Below are 27,789 nucleotides of genomic sequence, written 5' to 3'. Positions count from 1 at the left end.
GTAAATCTGCTGGAATAAAAATGTCTTTAGATTGGAAATAACAATAATGTAATTAAAAGAAAGCAATCATAAACTGAATTACCTCAAATAACATTAATCAAAGGAATTATCTGTAACATAGAAGAATTCATAAATTAAATTGAGAAAATAAATAAAAAGAAAATTGAACCTGATAAAAAGAAACAATCCTGAAAGCAAGAAAAATCCTTAATCCTAATCCTAAGAGAGAGGAGAGAACCTCTCTCTCTAAGAACTACATCTACTCCTAAAATTATGAATATGAAAGCTTGATTATGAATGGATGCATTCTCCCACTTTATAGCCTCTAATCTGTGTGTTCTGGGCTAAAAACTGGGTCAAAAATAGCCCAGAAATCGCTCCCAGCGATTTCTGTTATGTTCAGGTCGCGGGAAGGTGACGCGGAGGCGTCGTCCACGCGGTGGCGTGGATTGAAGTTCGCAGATGCGACGTGGGTGCGTCATTCACGCGTTCGCATTGTCTAACGTCGGGGCAACTATCACAAATTATATATCAAATTGACGCCACGGACGTTAGCTTTCCAACGCAACTAAAACCGCATCATTTGGACCTCTGTAGCTAAAGTTATAGCTGTTTGAGTGCGAAGAGGTCAGGCTGGACAGCTTAGCAATTTCTCCAACTTCTTGTATTCCTTCCACTTTTGCATGCTTCCTTTCTATCCTCTGAGCCATTCCTGCCCTGTAATCTCTGAAATCACTTAACACACATATCAAGGCATCTAATGGTAATAAGAGAGGATTAATCATAGGGAACTTAAGGCCAAAGAAGCATATTTTCAATCAAAGCACATAATTAGGAAGGCAAATGTAAAACCATGCAAATAGTATGAATAAGTGGGTAAAGAGTTGATAAAAACCACTCAATTGAGCACAAGATAAACCATGAAATAGTGGTTTATCAATGGTTTAAAAATCCTGAAATGTAAGAAAAAACTGTCACAGGAGTTTGTAATTTAACGACAGTTTCAAAGCGTCGCAAAATCTAAAATATAAACACCTTGGCAAGTATTGCAAATTAGTGACGGTTTTATACTTTAAAAACCGTCATGAACATTTTAGCGACACTCCTTACTAACGGTGGTCCAAAACCGTCACTATGTCAGCTGGCAACGCTCAAATCCATGACGCTTTTTTTAACCGTCCCAAAAACACTTAGTGATGGTTAAAACCGTCGCCAAGCATTAAAAGAAGTCACAAAAATACTTTTTTTTGTAGTGTTATTTGTAGGAAAAATAACAGGCAAAGGTGAAGGAGAGGATTGACAAATGTGCCTCAACATCAATGAACTTTGTATTTTTTTTATGTTAAAGTAATATATTTTATGATAGAGTTCTATATCTTCTATTGAATATACTGAGCTGCTAAAGAAGTAAAAAGTTTCTGAAGCGAAGACTGTGTTAACCAATTATAGTTTAGTCAAATATATATACTAGTAGAACAAAAATGTTGATTATGTTGTATCAATTACTGTGTTAGGTAACTGCACATTTCAACTGCTACTTTTGTTTTATTGGAATCATTATGCTAATATAAAGCTATACGAGGAATGTGTAATATTTTATGAGAATATATTATTAGTTTATGTGATTAATAGTTAGAATTTGTTTGATGTGTTTAAGCAAGTCCTATTGGATATAAATTTGAGGAAACACTTTTCATTTTTTTTTCTTTTTTTCAATTGTACAGCAAAATGACATTTTAGATATGCTAAACATATTCATAAAATACTCACTAAATAATAACTTAGGAATAAAATAAAAATATGTAACAAATTAAATAAATTATAAGTAAAATATTAGATTTAATAATTAAATAATAATAAAATTTGAAATTTTATAATATATGATATTTTATTAAAAAAATTACAATGAAAAAATAGGCTTAATGTATTATGGTTATATATAAAAAGTTATGCATAAAATAACACATGTTTGTGCTTAATTTTAGAGACCAATATTTTAGACCAACACTTGTTTTTATACTATTAAAATTTTATAATAAAATTAATATTTAATGTTTAAAGTGTAAGTCAAATATTTAAAAAATAATAAATTTTATTGGTCATATAATATTATTTTTAACAATTAGAACACATATAAAATAGTTAATTTCATCTTTATATAACAACAAATCTATATACTTATTTATTTTTATCAATTTAATTCAAATATACTCTAGAATTTACTAATTAAAGAATTATTAAAAAATATAAATAAAATATTAACTATTTTTAATTCAAATATACTCTAGAATTTACTAATTAAAGAATTATTAAAAAATACAAATAAAATATTAAATATTTTTAAAGAAATTAACCATTCTAAATTTTATATATTGAACTTTTATAACTTGATTAAACATTAACATAACAAGAGATTAACTACTCAATTCATATATATGCTAATTAAATTAATTCTTTTATTTGTGAATCTTTATATAATAGTACGTTTGCTGTTGCAATTTGCAACAATAATAAGGTGGAGCTAAATTCACTTAGATATTGGTCTATGTTGTATTGAATTTTGTTAAAGTTTTCAATTTTATTCGAAGCCTGAAATAATTTGTATATGCTAATTAAATTTTATTCCGATTTTGCAATTTTTATTATTTTAAATTATTTATTTTCGCACTTTATTTATGTGTTATGTGTGTGTTTGATATACAAAATATCAAGAATGATGTACTTCAGAAAACATTTTTCTAGTTGTATTAATAATATTTATATGATTAATTTCTTCAATAGGATTTTGATTGAGAAGGAAAGCTGCGAGTTATTTGTGGTGGCGATTAGGGGTGTTTAAAACCGATCCGGACCGAACTAAACCGACCAACCGAACCGAAAAAACTGAAAACCAAACAAACCGAAAACTGAAAAAATCGAAAAAAAAGTGTTTTGCTGTTTTTGTTGCGGTTCGGTTCGGTTTTCGGTTCTGACATTAAAAATCCCAACCGAACCGAACCGAACCGGGAAGATTAAAAAACCCTAAAAAAACCAAGCCCACCCCACCCCCAAATGCACGCAACCTAGCCTACCCTAAGCAATCCCCAAGCCCCACCCCCAAACGAAGAACGAAACCTAGCCGCTCTCTCCCTAGGTCTCAGCACAGCCTCGCTCTCTGCACCTCTCAGCGCCGGTGAGGGACCGTTCCTCCCACTACCTCGCGGCGCCGCCGACCTTCCTCGCAGCGCTGCCCTTCCACTGCTCCCAGGACCTCCTCGCGGACAGAGCAGCCCAACACACAGCCAGATCCCAGCGCCCAGATGCCCAGGACCTCCCTCGCAACTCGCAAGTCGCACCCAGTACTCTAGTAGCACAGAGAACCCGACACCCAGCAACATCCTCGCAAGTCGGACCCAGCACCACCCACTCACCCAGCGGACACAGAGCACTGTTTCAAGTCAGATATAGAGCCCGAGCCACCGAGTCAGGTATGTAACTTGACTGGAATTGATGTTCTGTTTCTTGTTCATTACTTCATCTCCAATTGCTTCAACTGCTTCTCGTGTTTGTTTTGTGCTGTTGAATTACTGAAACTACCTCTGTTGTGTTTTGTTTTGCTGTTCTGTTGAGTGTTGAATTGCCGAATTACTTTTGAAGTGATTTAGTATGTTTTGGAGCTTCTGGATCTTTATTGGGTTAGATTGAAATCAGTATGATCAGCTAAATTTGAATAATAAGAACAGGATTTTGATTTTGTACGGTATGAATTACTTTTGTTGGTATTGTTGTTGGTTGTTTAATGAATTTCTAAATTTGTTTACCGTGGATAGATTGTGTGGAGAATAGCATTCTACTCCAAATTATATGTGTTGTTAGAGTTTATTGTAGTAATTGTTAGAGTTTTTCTAATAATATATCTATTTTTTCAACCTGGTGATGAGCAAGCTTTCCATGAATCAGGTCATGTCATGTTGTTGCAGGCTGGTTCTTAAAACATTTTACATAAGTGTGTGTGTTTTATACAGGGCTAAAAAGTCAATGCAGATGTTAAGATTTACATGTGTATATGAGAGATTTGATTCTTTATTTGTGCATGCTCTTAATTATTTGGTTGTTTATTATATATCATGCTAATTATGAGTGTAGATTATGACATGTTAAGATCAGCAATATGTCACTATACTTTCAACTATAATGCAGAAAAATTCAGCTTAAAACATTAAAATACAAAAATTGAAACAGAAGTATTCAAGAAATGCATATTATAAAGCAAGATTTGTTACCTAAAGTTAACTCAAACTCATGCAGCCTATATCAGAAATATCCCTTTAGACCCAGACTCTAAATCATCCAACTTGATATAAGGACAAAAAGTTTTATATGAGCTTGCTTGAATTTGATAATTTTTTGTGTTGAGCACTTGAATACTTTTCTGATTGAATGTGCTCACTAAATTTAAAGGTGCATTTGAAAGGAGATATTATTAGTTTAAATTTATTCTGCATTCTATTTCATCTACATTATCACTATTAAAATTAATTGTCTTGTTAACAAAGGTACCATTGTAAAAGATAGCATCTCCTCAATCTGTGTTAATCACTGGTGCTATATTATTATTATTATTATTATTATTATTATTATTATTATTATTATTATTATTATTATTATTATTTGTCTTTTGATTTCAGGTTGATTTGCTTAAAGATGTTTTGCAGTTTTGCAGGAGAGAACACCAAAACATGATTGTCTTTTGCTGAAAATTTATTTTTATCTTTTATTTTATAGACTATTAAACTTTTAATAATTTTAGTTGTGGTATTATAATTTCTTTTATCGCTGAATTTCATTGTATTAAGACCTTTTTTACTCTTGTGGATGTAGTTTTACTTTTATATGTTATGGCTTTGTGAAATAGTATGACATTTTTCTTAATCGATTGAAAAAATCGAATAAACCGAACCAAACCAAACCGAATTTAATTAGTTTGGTTTGGTTCGGATGATCTCGATAAAAAAATCGAACCAAACCGAACCGCAGTTAAATTAAACGATTGGAAGTACTTAGTACAATCGCACTACAACATGCAATTGGTCTTTTGTTTGTACGTTCTTTTTAAAATCTAGTCCTTATCTATATTATGTGTTGTTACGATATGTTGAAATCAATAAAAAAAATAATGTATGTAACATATAGTTTCAGTAATCTATTTTCAAATGTAAAAATATCACGTTACATTTTGATACAAAATCGAATACTTAATATTAAAAAGAATATTAATTAACTTTCATGACTTAATTACGCAACATTTTTCTTTTATATTTATAGACCAATAAATCATACCAATGAATGTTAAATATTCATGAATTACAATTATAATGTACTAAAAAGAAATTCTAAACATTTAAATACATAAATAGTTAACTCTGATAAGGTGGTATAATAAACTGATATGCCTTATAACAATAGCATATTAATCAATTTAAGAGTATGATGTAGTTTATCCAATTTATACTTAGAGTCGACAATTCATCAATTTTTCATTAATAGTACACAATTTTTTTTATATCATCTCCTTAAATTTATATACATTTCACTTGATTTAATAGAAATACAAACTTTAGCAATATGTTAAATTCTTTCCAAATTTAACCACCTACTTCAACAATTTATATAAATTTTTAAGTATTAATATTTTTTGCAACGTATCTTACATAAATAACTATACAGATAAACAAATAAATAATTATAAAAAATAACATAAGTCCAATACAAAATTATTTAAATGTTTTAAAAAATAGTTACAACAACCAAACACTACTATTACCCGTGTGTATGTGTGGGACTTCTACTAGTATATCATTATTGATTGGATATTTATATTAGAGAAAGTCTAAGAGACCAACACTTTTATTAAAATTTGACCGGCACTTAACTAGTAAAAAAAAAGTAAGTAATTCCACATCATTAGATGTAATCTCACACTATTAAAAATATTAATGATAACTAATTGATAACTACAAATCACAAAATCTATTAACCTCTTAGCACTCCTCTTTATATTAATTTCCGTTTCACTAGATCCATATAATTTTTTCTTTCTTTTTTTTCTTTTTTTAGTCAGGGAGTAATTTTACCTTTCTAAAGCTCAGTTGATTTGAGACATGTACGAGGGAAAAAAACAATAATAATAAAAAGAGAGGCTAAAAACTTTATTACAGAAGAGAAATGGGTGCAATTCAATTTTATTGGTGGGCATGTGTTTTTATTTTAATATGGAAATCAGTAATTGGTAAGTCCGATTACTTTGTAAGTTGATTTTTTAAATTTTTTAAATATCAAATCGGAAGATCCGATTTGTTTGTTGTAATTTTTTTTAAAAAAATTACCGATTTTTGTAAGTTGATTTTTTAAATTTTTTTAATATCAAATCGGATCCTCCGATTTGTTTGTTGTAATTTTTTTTAAAAAAATTCATAAATCGGAGGATCCGATTTCGTTTCGAATAAATCAGATGATCCAATTTTCACATTTTAAATAAAAAGTTTTACGTTTGAGAATAATATTTTTATAGTTCATGATCTTAAAAAAAGAAATAGATCCTCTCAAATTTTTTAACACTTGAGAGAATAAAGTGTAATTTTTCATTTTTAATTTTATAAGTAATACTAAAAATAAAGAAGAGAGAACAATAAAAGATGACATTAAATAAAATATTAAATACCATCCATTTTTTTTTTTTTTCTAATGGAGAGGATCTATTCCCCTATTTTCATCCCAATATAAAAAATAATTTGCGAAAAAGGGACCATCTGCGTCAAAAGCCACGGAAAAAAAAGAAAAAAGAAAAAAGAAAAAGCCAGAAAAACAAACAGAAAACAAAACCAAAGCCTTATCGCACACAAAATTTGACAGGCACACAACCATCCACACACACCCCTTCCGAAACATAAGTTTATCTCCGCTTCCATACATAAAACAACCTCACTCTTCTCTCTTCTTCTTCTTCTTCCTTTTTCTCTTATCCTTCTTCTTTCAATGTCCCCAATTCTCACATAAGTTTCACTCACTCTCACTCTTTCAACTCAAAGGTACCATATTCTTCTGTTTTTTCTTTTTGTTTTATTGGGGGCCACGAATATTGATATTGATATCACTATCACTATCACTAATTTTTTTCTTCACTTTTTTAAGTGAATTTTGTTTCTGGATATGTTGAATTATCAACTGGGGTGTGTAGAGTAATGATAAATTTTTGAACTTTCATCTTATTTGGACCATTTTTTCCCTTTATTTTTATTGGTAGTTTTCGGGTTGTGGGGTGGGGGTAAAATATGCTTATACTAGTTGGGAACGTGCAAGGAACAATAGGTTCTGTGGCTACCCCATTGAGTTTTGGAAGCTTAACGGGTGTGAGTTCCAATGGAGGAAGGTCCCGTTCTGTTGTGAGGAGGGTGTCCCTTTCAAGAGGTAACTCTATTAAGGATAAGAGGAGATGGCATTGTATATCACTGTCTGTGTGTAGATATTCTGTTACCACAACCGATTTTGTCGCTGACCAGGGAAATTCAGTGTCCCTTGATTCTAACAGTAGTAGAGGAAGCCAAGGTGGTGATGATGGTAGTGGTGGTTTTGTGCTTAAGCCTCCTCCTAAGCCTGTTTTGAAGTCCCAGGAGAATAAGGATAGTCCCCTTTTGGGCTCGAATTCGGAGTCCTGGGGGAATTCGCGGAATGGCAAGTCCCTAGATGATGATGTACAGGAGAGGAATAAAGTGATTGAGTCACTTGGTGAGGTGTTGGAGAAAGCTGAAAAGTTGGAAAGCCCCAAGTTGGATGATAAAAGGAATAATGGCTCAATAAATAAACCCACAGCGCCCAATACAAATGGTAATTCTAAGGTCAGTACACCGGTAAATTCAGCTAAAACCCAGAAGGCTAAAACCTTGAAGAGTGTATGGCGTAAGGGGGATTCGGTCGCAAATGTACAGAAGGTTGTTAAGGAGGTACCTAAGCCTAATAACAAGAGTGTGGTAGGGGAAAAATCTGAAATAGGGGCAGAAGAGAAGATAACATCCGAGTCTCGTGCTCCCCAGCCCTCATCAAAATCTCAGCCAATGTTACAAGCAAAACCTTCTGTAGCTCCACCACCCATAAAAAAGCCTGTGGTGTTGAAGGATAAGGGGGCAGCTAATGCATCTGTTAAATCTAAAGAAAGGAAGCCTGGGCCGATCTTAATTGACAAGTTTGCTTCCAAGAAACCCGTTGTCGATCCTGTAATTGCTCAAGCAGTCCTAGCCCCTCCAAAACCAGGGAAGGGCCCTCCATCAGGAAAGTTTAAAGATGACTACAGGAAGAGAGGTGCTCCAGCTGGAGGAGCAAGAAGGCGTCTACTAAATGATGATGATGATGTGATTCCCGATGAGGACACATCGGAACTCAATGTCTCTATTCCTGGTGCTGCAAGAAAAGGAAGAAAATGGAGTAAAGCGAGTCGAAAGGCAGCAAGGCTACAGGCTGCCAAGGATGCGGCTCCTGTCAAAGTCGAAATTCTAGAGGTCAGTGACAAAGGTATGCTGGTGGAGGAGTTAGCCTTCAACTTGGCGATCAGTGAAGGAGAAATCCTTGGATCTTTGTATGCCAAGGGGATCAAACCAGACGGCGTGCAAACTCTCGACAAAGATATGGTGAAGATGATATGTAAAGAGTATGATGTGGAAGTTATAGATGCTGATCCAGTCAAAGTTGAATCGTTAGCAAAGAAAAGGGAAATTCTTGATGAAGATGATCTTGACAAACTCAAAGATAGACCTCCTGTCATCACTATTATGGGCCACGTAGATCACGGCAAGGTGAGTGACATCATTCTGTCACTTTATTCTTTCTTTTACGCCTTATTTTTTCTGTCTGACTTCCTCTATTTTGTTATACTTATCGGTATTTTCAATTGGCAGACAACTCTTTTGGATTATATACGGAAGAGCAAGGTATGATAATAATATAATATTGCATCCTTTATTCTTTTTTCAGTTTCATTCATGATCAGGAATCTATAGGCTACATGGATATTTTCTTGTATAATTGCTATTGGTTATTAACATGTTTTAGGAAACTTTTATGCAATATAATTAGGTTTAAAATAGATTAATTATGCTACATATGATGTCTGATGCGAAATATTTTCGTTCTTATGGTTGTCTCACATGTAACAGTATTGTCCCTATGCTGTTTCAACCTTTGTAGGTTTCTTGTTTGGACTTTATCCTACTTGTAATGTGGTATATGCAATTCATATGATTTCAGTTTTAGGGATTAATGATTAGGGAAATAGAACATGGAATTATGAGAATAAGAGATAGGTATTTTTCTTGTTACCAGTGATTAGTAATAGATGTTTTATGTGTCTCTGTGACGTGCTATGCTGTTCCATGCTGGTCGTGTGTGTCTTAGTATCTATAGATGATGGAATTATGTTATTGCCATACCTTAGCATACTAATGCACATTTGCATGCACGTTCAACACAAGCCTGATGCGCCAATTGTTAACAGGTAGCTGCTTCTGAAGCCGGTGGGATCACCCAGGGGATCGGGGCTTATAAAGTAGAAGTACCTGTTGACGGAAAACCTTTGCCCTGTGTTTTCCTTGATACTCCTGGGCATGAGGTATACTCATTGCTAATTATCATTTCTATCCTTTTCCTTATACATCTGCCAAAAAAAAAAAAAAAGGAAGTGTATATTTCCTTCTATAGGATCATGGTTAGATTCTGCAATTTAAAGGATGTCTAATTGACTTACCCTAGTGGTCTTGTGTGCAGTTTCTGGCTTAATTGTTTCCTATAATTAGCTTTGTTCTCTTCTTTCCTATAGATGATATGTTATGTGTGTTCTTGTAGGCGTTTGGGGCAATGAGAGCTCGTGGGGCAAGTGTGACAGACATTGCTATCATTGTTGTGGCTGCTGATGATGGCATTCGGCCTCAAACAAATGAAGCTATAGCTCATGCCAAAGCAGCGGGAGTACCCATAATCATTGCCATAAACAAGGCATGACAACATGATTTGTTTGAATTGAATGTTTAAATAAAGAACAATAGATCATCATTTAATAATTCTTGTTCATTACTTGGTGATTGCATTAGGATTTTTGACAAATTATTATATATTCTTTTTGAAACAGATAGATAAGGACGGAGCAAATCCTGAGCGAGTCATGCAAGAGCTTTCTTCTATTGGTTTAATGCCAGAAGATTGGGGTGGTGACACCCCAATGGTTCAGGTTTTTACCTTATATTTTATACTTTTTCAACTCTCATATTTTGTTTATGCTTATGTAAGTTTATGGACGATATGTTTCTTTCTTTTTTCTTTCATGACAGATAAGTGCTCTTAAAGGGCAGAATATAGATGATCTTTTGGAAACTGTTATGCTTGTGGCTGAGGTAATTTGTTTATCTTTGGAGTCTTGACTAATTAAACTCATTTAAGCCTCCAACTATTCTATCTTGTTCTCCAATTAATTTATAGATTCTAATGTTTTTATGTTCAGAAAAGATAAGTCTGTATAGAAAACAAAATGAAGATATATGGACTTTGAAACATTCATTTCCATTTCCTTGATATCAGATATATATTTATAGATTACAATTTGATACAAAATTTATATAGAAAAAAATATTACAATTAAGTTGCTGTCACATTATGAAGTATCCTTTGTTTTGCTGACATCTTGATTTAATTTCTGTGATTTTTTGGGAATATGATGTCTATTGACTAATTGATGGTGTTTGGTGGGGCTTTCTTTTAGCTGTGTTTCATACTGACCCCTAATTATCACTTATTTAGTTGCAAGAGTTGAAAGGAAATCCTGATAGAAGCGCAAAGGGAACAGTCATAGAGGCGGGTCTTGATAAATCAAAAGGACCTTTTGCTACCTTTATTGTGCAAAATGGTACCCTCAGAAGGGGAGATATAGTAGTTTGCGGAGAAGCGTTTGGAAAGGTTGGTGGATATTTAAATTCAATGTTATAATGACTTTAAACTTTTGGTCATGGAATTTTTCTCTATTTGCATTGCTTTGTTGCCTCTGCAATTTTTAACATCCTTTGATTTGGTTCTTTCAGGTGCGAGCTTTGTTTGATGATGCTGGAAAGCGTGTTGATTTAGCTACACCCTCTATTCCCGTACAGGTTTGTTAATTCTTAGTACAGAAGAAGGCATATGATGTGTTGCTAGATTTTTCCTCATATTCATTTAGAAATGATTTGAATTCATTATGTGATGCCATAATGGTTGGCTTGACATTTCTCTGATCCGCATTTAAAAGTGAATTCATTTACATGTGCGCATTGAATTATTAGATTGCACAAGGTTTGGTATTATTATATATTATCTTTTTGAGTAATTGGGAATTTCTGATATTGAGGTAATGACAGATTTTTGTCTTCAATCCAAATCCTTGGGGCCAACTTGAAAGTTAATATAAATGAAATCTTCATTTAAAGTTAATTGCATCAGAAAAGCTTTTCAACAGCGGAGAACATCAAATACTTACGGACTTTTGATTTATCATAGTTGACATCTCCGGTCACTTTTTAAATACTGTGCACATTTTAGGTTCTAAATGCATGCCAAAAATCAGTCCTATTAAAGAATTATCTGAAATCTGTTTTCTGTCTTCTGTTCATCTTTGCAGGTTATTGGATTGAATAATGTTCCGATTGCCGGTGATGAATTTGAGGTTGTTGAATCCCTTGATACTGCACGTGAAAGAGCAGAATCCCGTGCTGAGTTGTTGCGAAATGAGCGTATTTCTGCAAAGGCAGGGGATGGCAAGATTACCCTTTCTTCCTTAGCTTCTGCAGTTTCGTCAGGAAAGCTTTCTGGACTCGACTTGCATCAACTAAATATTATCTTGAAGGTTGATCTTCAGGTATAGTCACTTCTACAAGTCTTCTTGGATTCGTAAAGCATAGTATTGATCTTAACTTTATGGAACAACTTACCTGGTTGAATTCATTAAATTTTATATTATAGATATCTTGTAGTGGTTTTATGTTATGTATTGGATCATTAAAATAAGAGCATAATTTGTGTAACTTACCAATGTATCTAGTGCCTAAATGTACTATATGTTACCCACTAGTACATTAAAGAGCATTGAGTATTTGTTACAGGAAAAACTGTATATATCAATACAGGAAGTGGACCAATATACATAGCTATTAATAATAAGAAAATATTATCTGGCCCATCATTTTGATGCGAAGCTATTTGTCAAGACATGCATTAAGGTGTTAGATATATATTTGTCTGCGAAAGCATTTTGGTATAAATGTAATTGTTTTCTGAAACCCAAATCTCCGTTAGGCCTCTATGGAATAGCCGTCAAGTCCCTAACCAAGAACTAGCCATCCGCCCCCACGGCATTGTCATCAGGGTGGCTGAACTGGCGGCAGCTGTATTATTAACAAAAAGAAATATCCATTACAACCAAAGTTTGTATATCCCTATCACTAGATTTATCAACACATCTGACATATTCTCTAGCACTTCTTGCTTATGCATGTACAACTTATTGCATACACTAGGTATTGCAGAACATTCAAACTCGAGAGAGGATTTAGATAAATGTATTTTGAATCTAGCTTATTCGAGAAAACACTTCTACTATCTAGGTCATCGATACCTATAAAAGTAATATATTGAATTCTATCTCATATCATATCATATCATATTATATATAATACATTTCCAAATTTGTTATATGCCAAATATTTGCTACGGTTAAAATATGCAAAGAAGCAATTAGTTCCTGCATTTACTACTTAAAATGTTTCATTGATAATCACTTTTGTCATTGTTTCACCCGAAATCAAAATTCATTTTCCTTGCTCTTGCCCAGGGATCCATTGAAGCTGTCAGACAAGCCCTGCAGGTGCTACCACAAGATAACGTTACATTGAAGTTTTTGTTGGAAGCAACAGGCGATGTAACCACAAGTGACATTGATCTTGCAGTTGCAAGCAAAGCAATTATTTTTGGATTTAATGTCAAAGCACCAGGTTCGGTGAAAAGCTATGCAGATAATAAAGCTGTTGAGATTAGATTATACAGAGTCATTTACGACTTAATCGATGATGTCAGAAATGCAATGGAGGGACTCTTAGAGCCTGTTGAGGTACATCAACATATCTTTTATTGTATACCCTTTTAGTGTAGATTATGCATGTGAATTTACACACTGATTATTGATGACATTTAAGTATGTTATTGTTTTTAAAGAAAAAATCTCATGTATTTTAAAGCATACTACACTTATGTTCCTGAAGGGGAGTTTTGGAGCAACGGTTGAGTTGTCTCCATGTGACCGAGGTCACGGGTTCAAGCCGTGGAAACAGCCACTGATGTAATTATCAGGTTAGGCTGCATACATTACACCCTTTGGGTTGGTCCTTCCCCGAATCCTGCGTTATCGTGGGATGCTTATGCACCAGACTGCCCTGAGACTACACTGATCTTCCTGTTCTATTGGGCAGTAATGGTCATAAATTGGGTCCTTTTCCGACAGTTATGGGGTTAGGGATCCTTTTCTTTCTGTGTTCCAGTAATGGTAATTGGTAAGTGTCTTAGGATAGAAAATGTCTGTCTTTGTCCCAATTGTCCACAAATTTCCGGTGGTGAAAAGGTGGTCAAATTTTGCTCGTCGACAGAGACATTTTGTCTGTTTTTGTATCTATTTCCTTCTCCAAATAGGTTTGTATCTCTTAGCATCTCTGTATTTTTTACTTGAGGCAGTTACCAAATAAGAACTTTGAACTGTGGTTGATGAGCACTAGGGCATGCTTTATTTGCCTTTATCTTCACTCTGACCTAAATTACTGAACATTCTGCTGTAAACTAACTGCTATCTTTTGGCAGGAGCAAATAAAAATTGGCTTAGCAGAAGTGCGAGCCACATTCAGCAGTGGTAGTGGTCGTGTTGCGGGATGCATGGTTAATGAGGGAAAGGTGGAGAAAGGATGCGGTATTCGAGTCATTCGGAAGGGGAAAGAAGTTCACGTTGGTACTGTTGATTCTTTGAGACGGGTAAAGGAGATAGTTAAAGAGGTATGTCTCTGCTTCAAAGTCCTACTTCCCATGATGTTAAAATTACGGTGTCTGATATTTCTTGTGTGTCTACTCATGTTAAAAGAAATTATAGTCTCACTGAAGATTTTTTTTTTTTTTTAATTATTAACTCATACTTCATGCATTTTGGATAGGACTGTAAAACGGGCTTGCCCAGCCTGCCCAAGTCCACGGGTTGTGCGGGATAGCCCGTTTAACTTTTGTTTGTTCACAGGGTTCAATTTTCAATCCCGAATTGTTTTTGCCCAGCCTGACGGGTTAAATGGGCTGGTTCATTTATATTTTGTTTTTGAAGAAAATTTTGAATAAAAAATCCAGTTTTAAGCTTAAAAGAAAATTTGGACAAAAAAAATCACTTTTTGGGAAGAAAATCTTAAACAAACAGCTTTTTAGTGGGTGGGTTGGGGGAAATATTGAAGTGCCGATCTTCTTTAAAAAAAATTTAAACAGGCTGCCCATTTAGCTTGCAGGATGGTCTGTATAGTCCGAAATTTAAACGGGTCTGATTTAGAGGTAAATGTCCGCCTGTTTAAGAAAGTAAATGGGCTGGTTTGACAGATTTGGCCCATTTTGACGGCTCTTATTTTTGGGTGAATGCTACAATACAATAGAAACTAATAGCCAATAGCCAAATTTATCTAGTGGAACAAGTTGCCATGGTGTTTTTGGCTGGTTTAGTGGTTTTTTGTTGTGTATTAGTTCTCCGTTTTAGTTGTGTCCTAGTTTTGTAGTGTCGACTATATAGATCAAATTGCACCATATTGCTCCATCATAAATCATATCCATGTGTAAAACATATTTATTCACGGATGCATTTTCTCTTCTGCACAGGTAAATGCTGGTCTTGAGTGTGGAATCGGGTTAGAGGACTTTGATGACTGGGAAGAGGGTGATATCCTTGAAGCCTTCAACTCAGTTCAGAAGAGGCGGACTCTTGAAGAGGCCTCAGAATCCATGGCGGCTGCTGTGGAGGGGGTAGGGGTTTAATTATAAGATCGACCAATGATGCGCCTCCATGAGATCTTGGATCATATCATGCTTTTGCCATAGCTGGTGATCCTGCAGGGGAAAAAAGGGGTTATACTTATACACTCTTCAGTTGAGTGCAATGATCATTGTGCAAAGAGGTCAAAACATAACATCAAAATCATGGTAAGGAAGGTTAGAATTAAAAAATGATGTGTTCCATTATATGCTGTAACAGTGTATATAATACTAGTCTCAGCTCCTTGTAAAGAGGGTTAAAAAAAAAAGAACTTTCAATGCGTTGATTCCTGAATAATCTTAGCAACCGTATAAGCTGAGGAAAAGCAACTGCTTTTTTTTCTCTTGCTAATTTTTTGTATGATGCTCTAAGATGGGTGCATCATCTTACACTACAGCAAAGTCTGGAAAAATTGTATTTTCTACTGTGTTTTGTTCCGACACAAAATATAGTTAGATGATCCAAGGACCAATGTAAATATTTTGGTAAAAAATCTATTTAATTTGTAATGGATTTAATTTGTGAAAATCAAAACGGTTATTGAACGATCAGTTCATTGTTTTAATAGTGGTTAAACTGTAAATGAACCAGTTTAATTAAATAATGTAACCATGTATAATTGCTGTGCCACTAGCCCACTACAAATGTTCTAAGTTTGAACTGTAACCACAAATAAAATTTTCTTTACAACATATATTAGTCCCTAATCCTTTTTGGTTTTTTAGTAAGTTCTTGACTTTGTATAATATTATAATAATCATTCTAAAATAATGATTAGTTCTTGACCTTTCATCTCTCATAAAATAAAAGGTAAATTAGTCTTTAATCATTTTTAAACAAGTGACAAATTAACATCATAATTATTTTTGTTAAAACTAATTTATTTAACAAAATTATTCGATTCTAACTTTGTAGAGCTGGCCTGCGCATAAGGGTTCCCCACTCCCATCCCGAGGCGCCAAGGGACTGAAGTTTTTGAAACTAAGGCCATAGGGTCGGCATACTAACTTCATCTTGCAATACTAATCGAATTTTGCGATTAGAAGCATAGACGCAACCAATCCGCAACGCGTATCCTCCAAGAATTGGGGAATATGTTCTCTTTTCTTAGAGACCTGAAGATCGCATGTGAAGCAATGAGCTCTATTAAGATTATCAATCCAATTTGCAACACATTGCATATAGGAAATGGCGGAGGTGGTGGTGGGAATGAGGGTGTGTTGACATAAGAGTCTAGCAAAAAAAAAAAAAAAATCTCTACAGAGTCTTCACGCTGGCCTATTTTATTTTTTTGTAGGGAAATGATGTTAATCTTTCTCTTTGTCATAGCATCGACCACCTCCATTGATTTTCCTGTGAGAGTGCTTATATTACATGTCGCAAATTTCAATTTTCTGTCGCTCCGACCTTTACCTTTACCTCTTTCTTTATGAACTAGCTTATTTACTCTCGTCCGTTCACGAAAACGTGGTAACCCTTACTCAATTAACATTACACCTGGGCACCGATGCTGCGGTTCTTGCTCATTTGACACTGTACTCAAGTTATGCGTTGCTTCCGGGTAATGACCTAGCTTTAGCGCAATAACGTCTTTGATCTATGTCATGAAGATTCGACTAAGTTTTTATGTTGGTTATCGAAGATCTAACACAACCCACTTCCTTTATCCGGACTTGGGACCGGCTATGTACCGCATGTATAATATAGACGGAGTTAAATTTATAATTTTAAAAATAAAAATAGAAATATTAATTTCTGTAAAATAATAAAAAGTGGCCAAACAGACACAGTAGGATCAGTTGAGTCGCTAATTTTAATAATGTGAAAATAACTTGCTCAAATTTAAAATATCAATATTAAATTATTAAGGGAAGATTTTTAAGCAATAATTTTTTTTATGTTAAATAACGTTTATGAACAGCCATTTTGGCAAATAACAATTATATGGTGTTAAATTAATTGTTTCTAATTAAATAACTGTGATTGTATTTATATTTGTAATATGACGAAATTATTGATAAATGAAATATATCTATTGGACAATTTATTTATTTACTTTTCCAAAAAACAGAAGTAATATAGACAAAGGTCATACTATATAATATAGTGAAATGATGGAAATAAATGCTTATTAAATAAGTCTTTACTATTTAAAGAAAAAATGATTAGTAATTAACAATGTCAGTGTTTCGAGAATTACCTAAAATGTTTATTTGAGACTAAATGTGAGATTTAGATTCTTTAGTATGGCAGTGTCCGACCTGTTTGGTGTCGAGGTGTCGCCTGTCCGAGTTCCTCGTGAGAAGGTAGGGGGTGGTACCTACAAGAGACTCCGATGCTTAAGTTAGCAAGGGTTTTAGGCAGGTTTTTAGTAGATTAGAACGTGCCTATAACTGAGAGGTGTCAGTGTATTTATAGTAGAGTAGATAACCACCTTCGTTGGAGTAGTTCAATCTTTACTGATGGATAACTGTTTCCTTTATTTTGGGAGTCTGTTAAGATCTCCCTTCTAGATGTAACGGAGGGATATCCGGAGGCAGTTACTTTCTTGGGTAAGTAGAGCTGGTGTAACACCCTAATTACCCTAAGCCTTACCTCTAGCCGTAAAGTAAAGGTCAATCAAAAGTTGCGATAATTCTAAAGCTTATACATATTTATATATAGAAGGAATTAATATATTCTAGAAGCCCGATGAAGGATTAAGCTCAAAGACAGAATTACAAAAGCGCGAAACGTTCACACGAAGCTAACGCATAAGATACAAGGTATAGATGCAAAAGAATCGAACATATATAGATACAAGAGTATAATGATCATAGGGAACTAGCCACAGCTTGCGAAGTTTAAGCCGACTAGTTATAAACAAAAAAATACAGAGTTTTGTAGATAAAACAGCTTATACAACTTATCACTCAAGTAAGCCTCTAAGGCCATAAAGTCTAAAACAAATAGGGTGAGAGAAAGTACTACAACAAAATAAAACAGAAATAAACCAAAAAGTTTTCAATAGAGTGCACCTTCCAACGCCCTCAACAGAGTGCACCTTCCAACGTGTGTGTGCGCACAGGGTGCAAAACTTCGTTGGTTGTGTGTGCGCACAGGTCGTGCTAGCGCTCTCATCAGCAAGCCTTCCCCTGTGTATGCAAGCGCACAGGTTCCAAAGCTCACAGGGGTGTGCGTGCGCATACAAACCAAAAATCACAAATTCTACAGCATGCACAGAATTTACATTTTGACACCAAACTTTGAATGATCGTAACTTCCTCTAAAAAAATCCATTTCTTACAAAATTCATATCCTTTAAAGAGTTTTCAATGAACTTTAATTTAAAGCAAATTTCAACAAATTTTGGAAACTGAGGCTCAAGTTATGATCCGTCAAAGTTTACCAAAAATCCATTTTTACCAAAAACCTCAAAACCTCAATTTTAACCAAATCTCCATTCAAAACCAAATCAAAACCTGCTCAATCATCATAAAACACTACCACACCCAACATCTTACCATTTCATATCATTCTCCTCAATTTCACACCTAAATTACTCAATCATTACACCATATATCACTACCAATCCATAATTTCTAATTCAATCATAAATCCACACTCATAATCATCATCAACCAATAACAACCTCAACAACCAAAACAAATACTCATCAATTCCAGTAATCATTACCAAACAATATCTAACATTAACCAAATCCATCATAAAACTCATCAACACCAATAACCAACAATCAAAATCATCATCAACATCCATCTTCAAATCTCAACACCCACCAACAGAACTCATCAATAATCATCATCTAACAATATGTATATCATCACATTCAAACCCATTCATCCTACATCCAAACCATCATCAAGCATACATTTATATACAATTAATCATACAATCACATATTTCAACCTATCTTAAGGTCAACTAGCCTAAGTGTCCAGAAACATTACATATTACATAAAGGTAATCGAAACCATACCTTGACCGATTTCCAATATGCACAAACATCCAAAGCTTGATTCCAACAAGATCAACAAGCCTCAAGCACCAACACCACCTCCAAAACTCATCAACTATCAAGCTATACACATAACATACCAAAAATCAACACTATGGCTAACCAAAACATCAAACCACAAGAGTTTGAAGAGACTTACTTTACCCAACCAGATTAGGGGTAAAATCCAACAATTATTCGTTACTAAAGATCATCTAAACAACCAAAACCACAAAACTTACCCAAAAACCAAACCCCAAAAACACAGAAAGTTAGGGCAGGAAACTGGGGGGGGGGTGTGTTTCGAGTTCTTACAAGATTTTCTTAGATAGAAACGAAGAGCTCGATAAGAGCTTCGCGTGGCCGCAAACGGATTGTCAATCGGAGCTCCGTAGCTCAAGATCTGATCAAAACAAGGTTGGGGTGAATACTGAAACCCTAACCCTTCTCTTCTCTCTTCTTGTCAGCGCATCTCTCTCTCTCTCTTTATGTTGGAATTGGGCCCACTTGGGCCCGGTCCAACCCGCTAAGAGATTTTGGTCCGTTTGGCCCACTTTGGGCTAAAACCTTTAAGATTAGCGCCCAGTTTTGAATTCTAAATTATTTTTGTCCTTTCAAAACACCAAATCAATTTTCAAAATCATATTTTTCAAAATACGCGGTACTGGACAGACTAGAGCTGGTACTACCAGCTTAAGCGCCAGTACGCATTTTTATAAAAACATTTCAAAAAGGATACATTTTTCAACTCAGAAAATTCATTGTAATAAAATTTCACCTTTATATTTTTAAATTAAAACTTTTAAATTTTAAATCTACTATGAGCACTTAAAAATTAATATTTTATTTAAAACGGTTATGCCGGTTCTTACATTCTTCCCTCCTAATAAAATTTTCGCCCTCGAAAATTCGAATTACACGATATATCCTCCTCGAAGCGTTCTACAGTGTCGATGTTCCCTCTCGCCTTCCACTGCGTTACTCTGACTATTTGTCAATAAGAATCCGAATTTTCCTTTAAACCAACTACTGATTTTGTAACATTTTCCAAAACCTTCAAAACAAGTTTAATATCATACCTTTTCAAAAGACTCAAAAATTATTTATTCTTAAATCAATTACTTTGAACCATAATTTTCTTAAATTAATTTAAAATCCTTAAATCATAATTTCAAGTTGAAGCCCTTTTTGATAAGATAAATTATAAACCAAAATCACAAATCAAGAAAATCTTAGAACTCACTTTTTCTGTAAACCATATTATTCAGACCAAGAGTTTTGACTTAGTTTCAAAAGCAAGATATTTAAACCAAAAGTTTCAAACTAAATTTCAAAATCATTTTAAGCTTTAAAACCTTTTTAACAAGAATCCAAGCCACACCATTTAAAAATTAAAAATCTTAAATAAAAATCACAAAAGAAACAGTCGGCACTTCTGTTGCCACCAGTGTTGAGCCTCACCCGTTAACTGATATGTCGCAACTCAACGAACTGGTTTTCCGTAACATGTTGAGATTGTAACGCATAGGCTAGGTTAGTCATCCTCACTACCTCTCCATTAACGTGATTGACCTCGTCTGCGAGTTGCCATTCAGGTTTCTTTTTCACACCAAACAATCGATATCAAGGTGATCAGTCTCAATATCTCAAGCTCAGTGCTTCAATTGTCCCCAAAGGCACTCACAAACAAGCATGCAATGCATATGAAAAAGATATCCTGAATAGCACGAAAGAAAAATGACCTAGAAGGTGCAACGAAGTACAATCGGTCCATCCCTCAGGCTCACGAGGATGAACCGCTCTGATACCACTAAATGTAACACCCTAATTACCCTAAGCCTTACCTCTAGCCGAAAACAAAGGTTAATCAAAGGTTATGACAATTCTAAGGCTTATACATATTTATATATAGAAGGAATTAATATATTCTAGAAGCCCGATGAAGGATTAAGCTCAAAGACAGAATTACAAAAGCGCGAAACGTTCACACGAAGCTAACGCATAAGATACAAGGTACAGATGCAAAAGAATTGAACATATATAGATACAAGAGTATAATGATCATAGAGAACTAGCCGCAGCTTGTGAAGTTTAAGCCGACCAGTTATAAACAGAAAAATACAGAGTTTTGGAGTTAAAACAGCTTATACAAGTTATCTCTCAAGTAAGCCTCTAAGGCCATAAAGTCTAAAACAAAAAGGGTGAGAGAAAGTACTACAACAAAATAAAACAGAAATAAACTAGGAAGAAACCATACTCTGCTCTGCCACCATATCTGCAATTTCACCGAGGTGAATTACGACCTGCATCTGAAAAATAACAACAAAGTATGGAATGAGAACCGAAGGTTCTCAGTATGGTAACAGTGCCTAATATGTAAGATGTAAGGCTCCGGGACGCCGAAGGCAATCCTAAAACTTCACATCGAATACGAATATTCAAGCTTAGAATAAAATAAATAAATAAAGACCATAAACAATATACAGGGTTATCTAATCTTAGGGGATTTGTAACTAAAACTAGTCACACCGCTGTATCCCACAGCCTTCACCAACCTAACCTCTATGCGATCTCATCGCCACTGCCTACCTAACCTCCTCAGCAGCAGACAATCACAGATAATTCAAGCAAGTAAAACACAGGTAGTATTCATATATAACAAGTAATTCAAGAAGCAAGTAGGCATATTATACAATTAGGCAAACCCAAGAAATCAAAGTAAACAAGCACATAAGAGATGCATATGATGAATGCCTGTCCTATTGTTTCGTGATATCACTTGTCGGTCCGTAAATTCCAACTCGACACATCCTTCCGGATGTATCCTTTTCTGCCACGCCAGAGATATAGTGCCCTGCACACTCATGCAGCAGCGAATCTGCTACGCCAGAGATATAGTGCCATGTACACTCATGTAGTAGGGAGTCTACTATGCCAGGGATATAGGCCCAGCACACTTCCTATAACAGAGAAGGAAACAACCACAATAAATCATGCAGCAGAAAAATCTGCTACGCCAGGGATATAGGCCCTGCACACTCTCAACAATATCTGCTCATGCAGTAGAGAAATCTACTACGCCAGGGATATAGGCCCTGCACACTCTCATATAATCCAATGATTTCATCATTCCTTTCCAAGTTCTCAACTCATCATAACCATCCTAGCACTGGTTTTGAACTTTTCAAATTCATTATAAGCGTTCTCTGTTCTCAATCCACTTTCAATTATCATTTCTCAACATTTCAAGGATATAGTGCCTGGCACACTTTCCACATCCAACATCCATCAGGCTCATAATAACCATCATCAGTTCTTAATTCCATTCCGAACTCGTTAGTTCATCAGTTTCTCAATTCGTTGCCAGTAATCACCAAGTTCACTACTCTTCCTTCTCTCTCAACCAAACTCATCCCCAATACACCAGAAACCTAAACCTCTGTTCTCTAACTTTTCAAAGTAATACCCAAATTAAATCTCCTAAGACCTTTCCCATGTTTTGATACCCGAAAATAAGCCAAAGAGTCTTAAATAGGTATCACAGAAGTTTACAAGCTTGTTGGGAAGGTGAAACAGTTAAAAGCAAGATTTTAGTTGAAAAATAGGGCATGTGCGTATGCACAAGGGTGTGTGTGCGCACTCCCAGGAAAGTTTTCAAAATGTGTGCGTACGCATAGAAGTGTGCGTACACACAGGTAGTAAAAATTTCAACTCCGTTCATCCGCACAAGGCGTGCGAACGCCCTCAACAGAGTGCACCTTCCAACGGTGCGTGCGCACAGGTTGCAAAATTTCGTTGGTTGTGTGTGCGCACAGGTTGTGCTAGCACTCTCATCAGCAAGCCTTCCCCTGTGTGTGCGTGCACAGAGGTTTGAAAGCTCACAGGGGTGTGCGTGCACACACAAACTAGAAATCACAAATTCTGCAGCATGCATAAAATTCAGATTTTGACACCAAACTTTGAATGATCATAACTTCCTCTAAAAAAAATCCATTTCTTACAAAATTCATATCCTTTAAAGAGTTTTCAATGAACTTTAATTTAAAGTAAATTTCAACAAATTTTTGAAACTGAGGCTCAAGTCATGATCTGTCAAAGTTTACCAAAAATCCGTTTTTACCAAAAACCTCAAAACCTCAATGTTAACCAACTCTCCATTCAAAACCAAATCAAAACCTGCTCAATCATCATAAAACACTATCACACCCAACATCTTACCATTTCATATCATTTTCAATTTCACACCTAAATTACTCAACCATTACACGATATATCACTACCAATCCATAATTTCTAATTCAATCATAAATCCACACTCATAATCATCATCAACCAACAACAACCTCAACAAAAAAAATCCTCATCAATTCCATTAATCATTTCCAAACAATATCTAACATTAACCAAATCCATCATAAAACTCATCAACACCAATAACCACAATCAAAATCATCATCAACATCCATCTTCAAATCTCAACACCCACCAACAGAACTCATCAATAATCATCATCTAACAATATGTATATCATCACATTCAAACCCATTCATCCTACATCCAAACCATCATCAAGCATACATTTATTTACAATTAATCATACAATCACATCTTTCAACCTATCTTAAGGTCAACTAGCCTAAGTATCCAGAAACATTACATATTACATAAAGAAAATTGAAACCATACTTGGCCGATTTTCAATATGCACAAACACCCAAATCTTGATTCTAACAAGATCAACAAGCCTCAAGCACCAACACCACTTCCAAAACTCATCAACTATCAAGCTATACACATAACATACCATAAATCAACACTATGGTTAACCAAAACATCAAACCACAAGAGTTTGAAGAGACTTACCTTACCCAACGAGATTAGGGGTTAAATCCAACAATTACTCGCTACTAAAGATCACCTAAACAACCAAAACTACAAAACATACTAAAAAACTAAACCCCAAAAACACAGAAAGTTAGGGTTGGAAACTGGGGTATTAGTTTTGAGTTCTTACCAGATTCTCTTAAATAAAAACAAAGAGCTCGATGAGAGCTTTGCATGGCCATAAATGACTCGTCAATCAGAGTTCCGTAGCTCAAGATATGATCAAAACAAGGTTGGGGTGAATAGTGAAACCCCAACCCTTCTCTCTTCTTATCAGCGCCTCTCTCTCTCTCTTTATGATGGAAAGTGAGCTCAAAGCTCATTAGTTATGGCAAATATATGTTGGACTTGGACCCACTTGGGCCCGGTCCAACCCGCTAAGCGATTTTGGTCTGTTGGTCTCACTTTGGGCCAAAACCTTTAAGATTAGCGCCCGATTTTTAATTCTAAATTATTTTTGTCCTTTCAAAACACCAAATCAATTTTCAAAATTTTATTTTCCAAAATACTCGGTACTGGACAGACTAGAGCTGGTACTGCAGGCTTAAGCGCCAATACGCATTTTTACAAAAACTTTTTGAAAAGGATACATTTTCCAACTCAGAAAAATTCATTGTAATAAAATTTCACCTTTATATTTTTAAATTAAAATTTTTAAATTTTGAATCTACTCTGGGTACATAAAAATTAGTATTTTATTTAAAATGGTTATGCCGGTTCTTATAGTTGGACTCCTTTGTTGGTGTCCGACCTTTTAGAAGAAGTCGGGTACGCTGGTGTAGGTCTTCTTTTTAGATGGGCCTTTTGTATTTGTTGGGTCAGGCTTTTATTTATTGAACCAGGGTATAAATAGTGCTCCTACCTGAGTCTCGAGCATTTGTAGGCTGAGCTCAAGCATTTTGAGGCTTCTGTCTTTGTCGTCAGTTTCGGCATCTTTTAGAGGTCGGGTTATCTGACGTGTTTTGAAAATTTTGAACGTTTCCATTTTAATGATGAGTGAACGATGCATGGTAGTTTCTCCTTGGAATCTGCGTACATTTAAAAAGGGGGTAAATGAGCCATTTGTCCTTTGTTTGTTATAAAAAAAAATTTTTGGCTCTTCTTTTCTCCTTTTCCTTATTTCTGAAACTGCTCCCTTTCCCTACTCTCTCACAAAGAATTTTTCCTTTGTTCTTTGATTGCCTTTTCGCTTCCAAGATTTATCTATCTTGGATTTTGCTGAGGGCTTTTGCTTTGCCGGCATGAAGAGGAATGTTTCGCGTCTTGTTGCTTAGATGTACCCCATCTTCTTTCGCGGTTTCCATCGAGGTTGGTTTCTTAACTTTGTTTCATCTTCTTCTCGATGAACTCTCATTTCTACTTCCCTAGGATTATTCTTGTCAATTTGAGTTTGCTTTCACTGTTGCTTTTGAGAAATCTGGAAATCTGTTTTAAGTTTCTTTTGAGTCTGGTGTAGAATGCTTTAAAAAATATTCTCTTTCTTTTAAAAAAGTTTTTCCTTATTGCGCAAATTATAGCTGTTATCCTGTTGGTTGTATTTGTGTTGCCCCTGATGGTGCCGTTTCAATGTGACAATGTTGCATAGGAGGGACGCCATTTGATTGTAGATAAAAAAACTTTTGAAAAGAGTGGCTTTTCTTTGGTTTTGTTGATTTTACCCGACCTCTTTTGAGTAAGGTCCATCTTATTTTAGTAACGATCTTTTTACTTTGTATCTGTAGGTGTAGCTTTTACGTCACGCTCTATTATTACGAGTATGTCAACCATATTTCCTCCTAGTCTCCGGGCTTGGGTAGATACTACTGTCCTTTCTTTTGTCCCTATGATTGATAGGGAGTACTGTAAGGAATTCTATAAGTATCATAGCATATGTGAGAGTAGGGAGGATGAGAGGAACTATGAGTTAGAGGCCCCTGACCCAGAAGAGAGAGTGTCTTTCCCTCCCTTAGAAAATTCTGAGCGACCTTTGTTCTATTCTTATGACTGTTTCTTTACTAGATTAGGTATCTGATTTCCTTTTACCGAATTTGAGACTAGTGTGTTATCGTCTTGTAACCTTGCCCCTACTCAATTGCACCTGAACTCCTAGACTTTCATGAAAATGTACCAGCTCCTATGTCGGGAGTTGGATGTCCGACCTTCATTAAATGTATTCTTTTACCTTTTTGTTGCGACCAAACCTTACAGCTCAACAAAGAAGTCAGGTTGGATCTCCTTCTGAGCTGTTCAAGGTCGGAAGATTTTTTCCATCTTCGATGATTCCTTTCCTGATTTTAAGAATCACTTTTTTAAGGTCCAGGGTGTTGAGGAAATCCGACCTTTCTTTTTGACCGAGAACCAAGAGTCACTTTTTCCCTTGTACTCGCAAGACACCCTAGTAACCCTTAGACGGGATGTAGGTGAATTAGATGATCTGGAGAAAAGTGTAGTGGACTTCTTCTTGGATACCTGGGGTTGAGCTCCTTACTTGGATATGAAAATATTTTTAGGAGACCCTAGCCTTCTGAAATCTGAGCTCAATAGCTCCCTCTTCCCTTTACTTGTTATCTTTTGTTGCTTCTTGCTGCCATTTTTTAACGTAGTTTATTTTGCTTTACAGAAAGCATGGCTCTAAAATCTGCTGCGATAAGAGTTCTTCAAAACACAAAAAAGAACATGGTATCTCAGAATCTGTAGCAACAGAAAGAGCTCAGAGCGTGGTCCTTTCGACTCGAAGGTCATCATTCCTACTCCTACCTCCAGACTTATACCCCTAAGTTTTTCCCTCACTCTCCTTTTTCTGCTGAGCTCCCCTCTAAGAAACAGAAAGTGGTCGAGGGGGACAGTATTTATACCAGGAACTTTGATGCCCTGGCATAGGGGGAAGAGAATATCCTTCCGTATCACCACGTGAGCATGGATGATGTGGCAATTCAAAACCACCTCCAGAAATTGGATCGTAGTGTGCTCTATACAATTGGAGTGTGTGCCACTCTGGCTAGTGAGTTGAGGGGTTCTCCCATACAAGCCAGTTGGTGCTCTGGTGGCTGTTAGGGCTGACACAGAGAGGTTAACTGAAATAAAAAAGAAGTTGAAGCAGGAGAGAGAGACCTTAAAGACTGACCTGGATAAAGCTCGGTAGAGAGCGGACGAGTCAGAGGCTGCTGCTACTTTAGCCGAGGAGAAGGTAAAGATGTTTGAGGAGAGCTATACCCGTGTCTTCGAGGAAAGACTGGAACATGAAGAGGAGTTGGAAAAAATGAAAGAGAAATTTGCCGACCTTGAGAAGTCGATGCCATTGGGGATGGACGGAATGTTCGAGAACCTAGAGGCTCAGGTCAAGCTCTTGGCTCCTGATGTTGATCTTTCTCTTTTTAGCACGGACAATATTATGGTGGATGGCAAGATCGTCCCTGGCCCTGAGGAAGATGAGGAGGAGCCTCCCCTTAACCCGAAGACCTCGGGTCCTCAGGTCGGTCAAACTTCAACATCGGAGGCCCAACCTGAAGTTGTTGTTATGGAGATCTCTTCTTCGGCTCCTACTGGTATTCTTGCCATGCCAGTGTCCGTTCATCCCCCAACTCCTTCGGCCAAGAAAAAAGGCATGGTTATGAGCGACGACCTCACTCCTCTTTTTGGCAAGAAGTCTCGAGCCTTTCTTCATTCCTGTCTTAGATTTCTGGTATAGCCCGACCTGTAGGCCTTATAACACTTTAATTTTTTGTAATAGCTTATAGTTTAATAGCTTGTGGTCTTTTCGAACACTTTTACCTTCTACTTAGTTGTTTTCACAACTTTTTTTATGAAGTAATGTTTAAAACTTTGTTCTTTCATGTTGCCA

General features: G+C 35.5%; 1 protein-coding gene across 1 annotated transcript; it reads left to right on the top strand.

Moving 5' to 3' along the window:
- Window positions 1-6,790: 6,790 nt before the first annotated feature.
- LOC112772828 (translation initiation factor IF-2, chloroplastic) lies at window positions 6,791-15,616 on the top strand. Its single transcript, XM_072225767.1, has 12 exons — window positions 6,791-8,825; window positions 8,928-8,960; window positions 9,524-9,637; window positions 9,871-10,020; window positions 10,154-10,252; window positions 10,353-10,415; window positions 10,819-10,974; window positions 11,097-11,162; window positions 11,669-11,905; window positions 12,878-13,153; window positions 13,894-14,082; window positions 14,935-15,616. Exons 1-12 carry the CDS (start codon window positions 7,311-7,313, stop codon window positions 15,088-15,090), a joined length of 3,054 nt encoding a protein of 1,017 aa, XP_072081868.1. The 5' UTR covers window positions 6,791-7,310; the 3' UTR covers window positions 15,091-15,616.
- Window positions 15,617-27,789: the final 12,173 nt, after the last annotated feature.

This window comes from Arachis hypogaea, chromosome 18, assembly GCF_003086295.3.
Source record: "Arachis hypogaea cultivar Tifrunner chromosome 18, arahy.Tifrunner.gnm2.J5K5, whole genome shotgun sequence".
In the NCBI taxonomy this organism is placed as follows: domain Eukaryota; kingdom Viridiplantae; phylum Streptophyta; class Magnoliopsida; order Fabales; family Fabaceae; genus Arachis; species Arachis hypogaea.
Note: the sequence above shows the minus strand (reverse complement) of the source record. Positions and strands in the feature narration are given on the sequence as shown.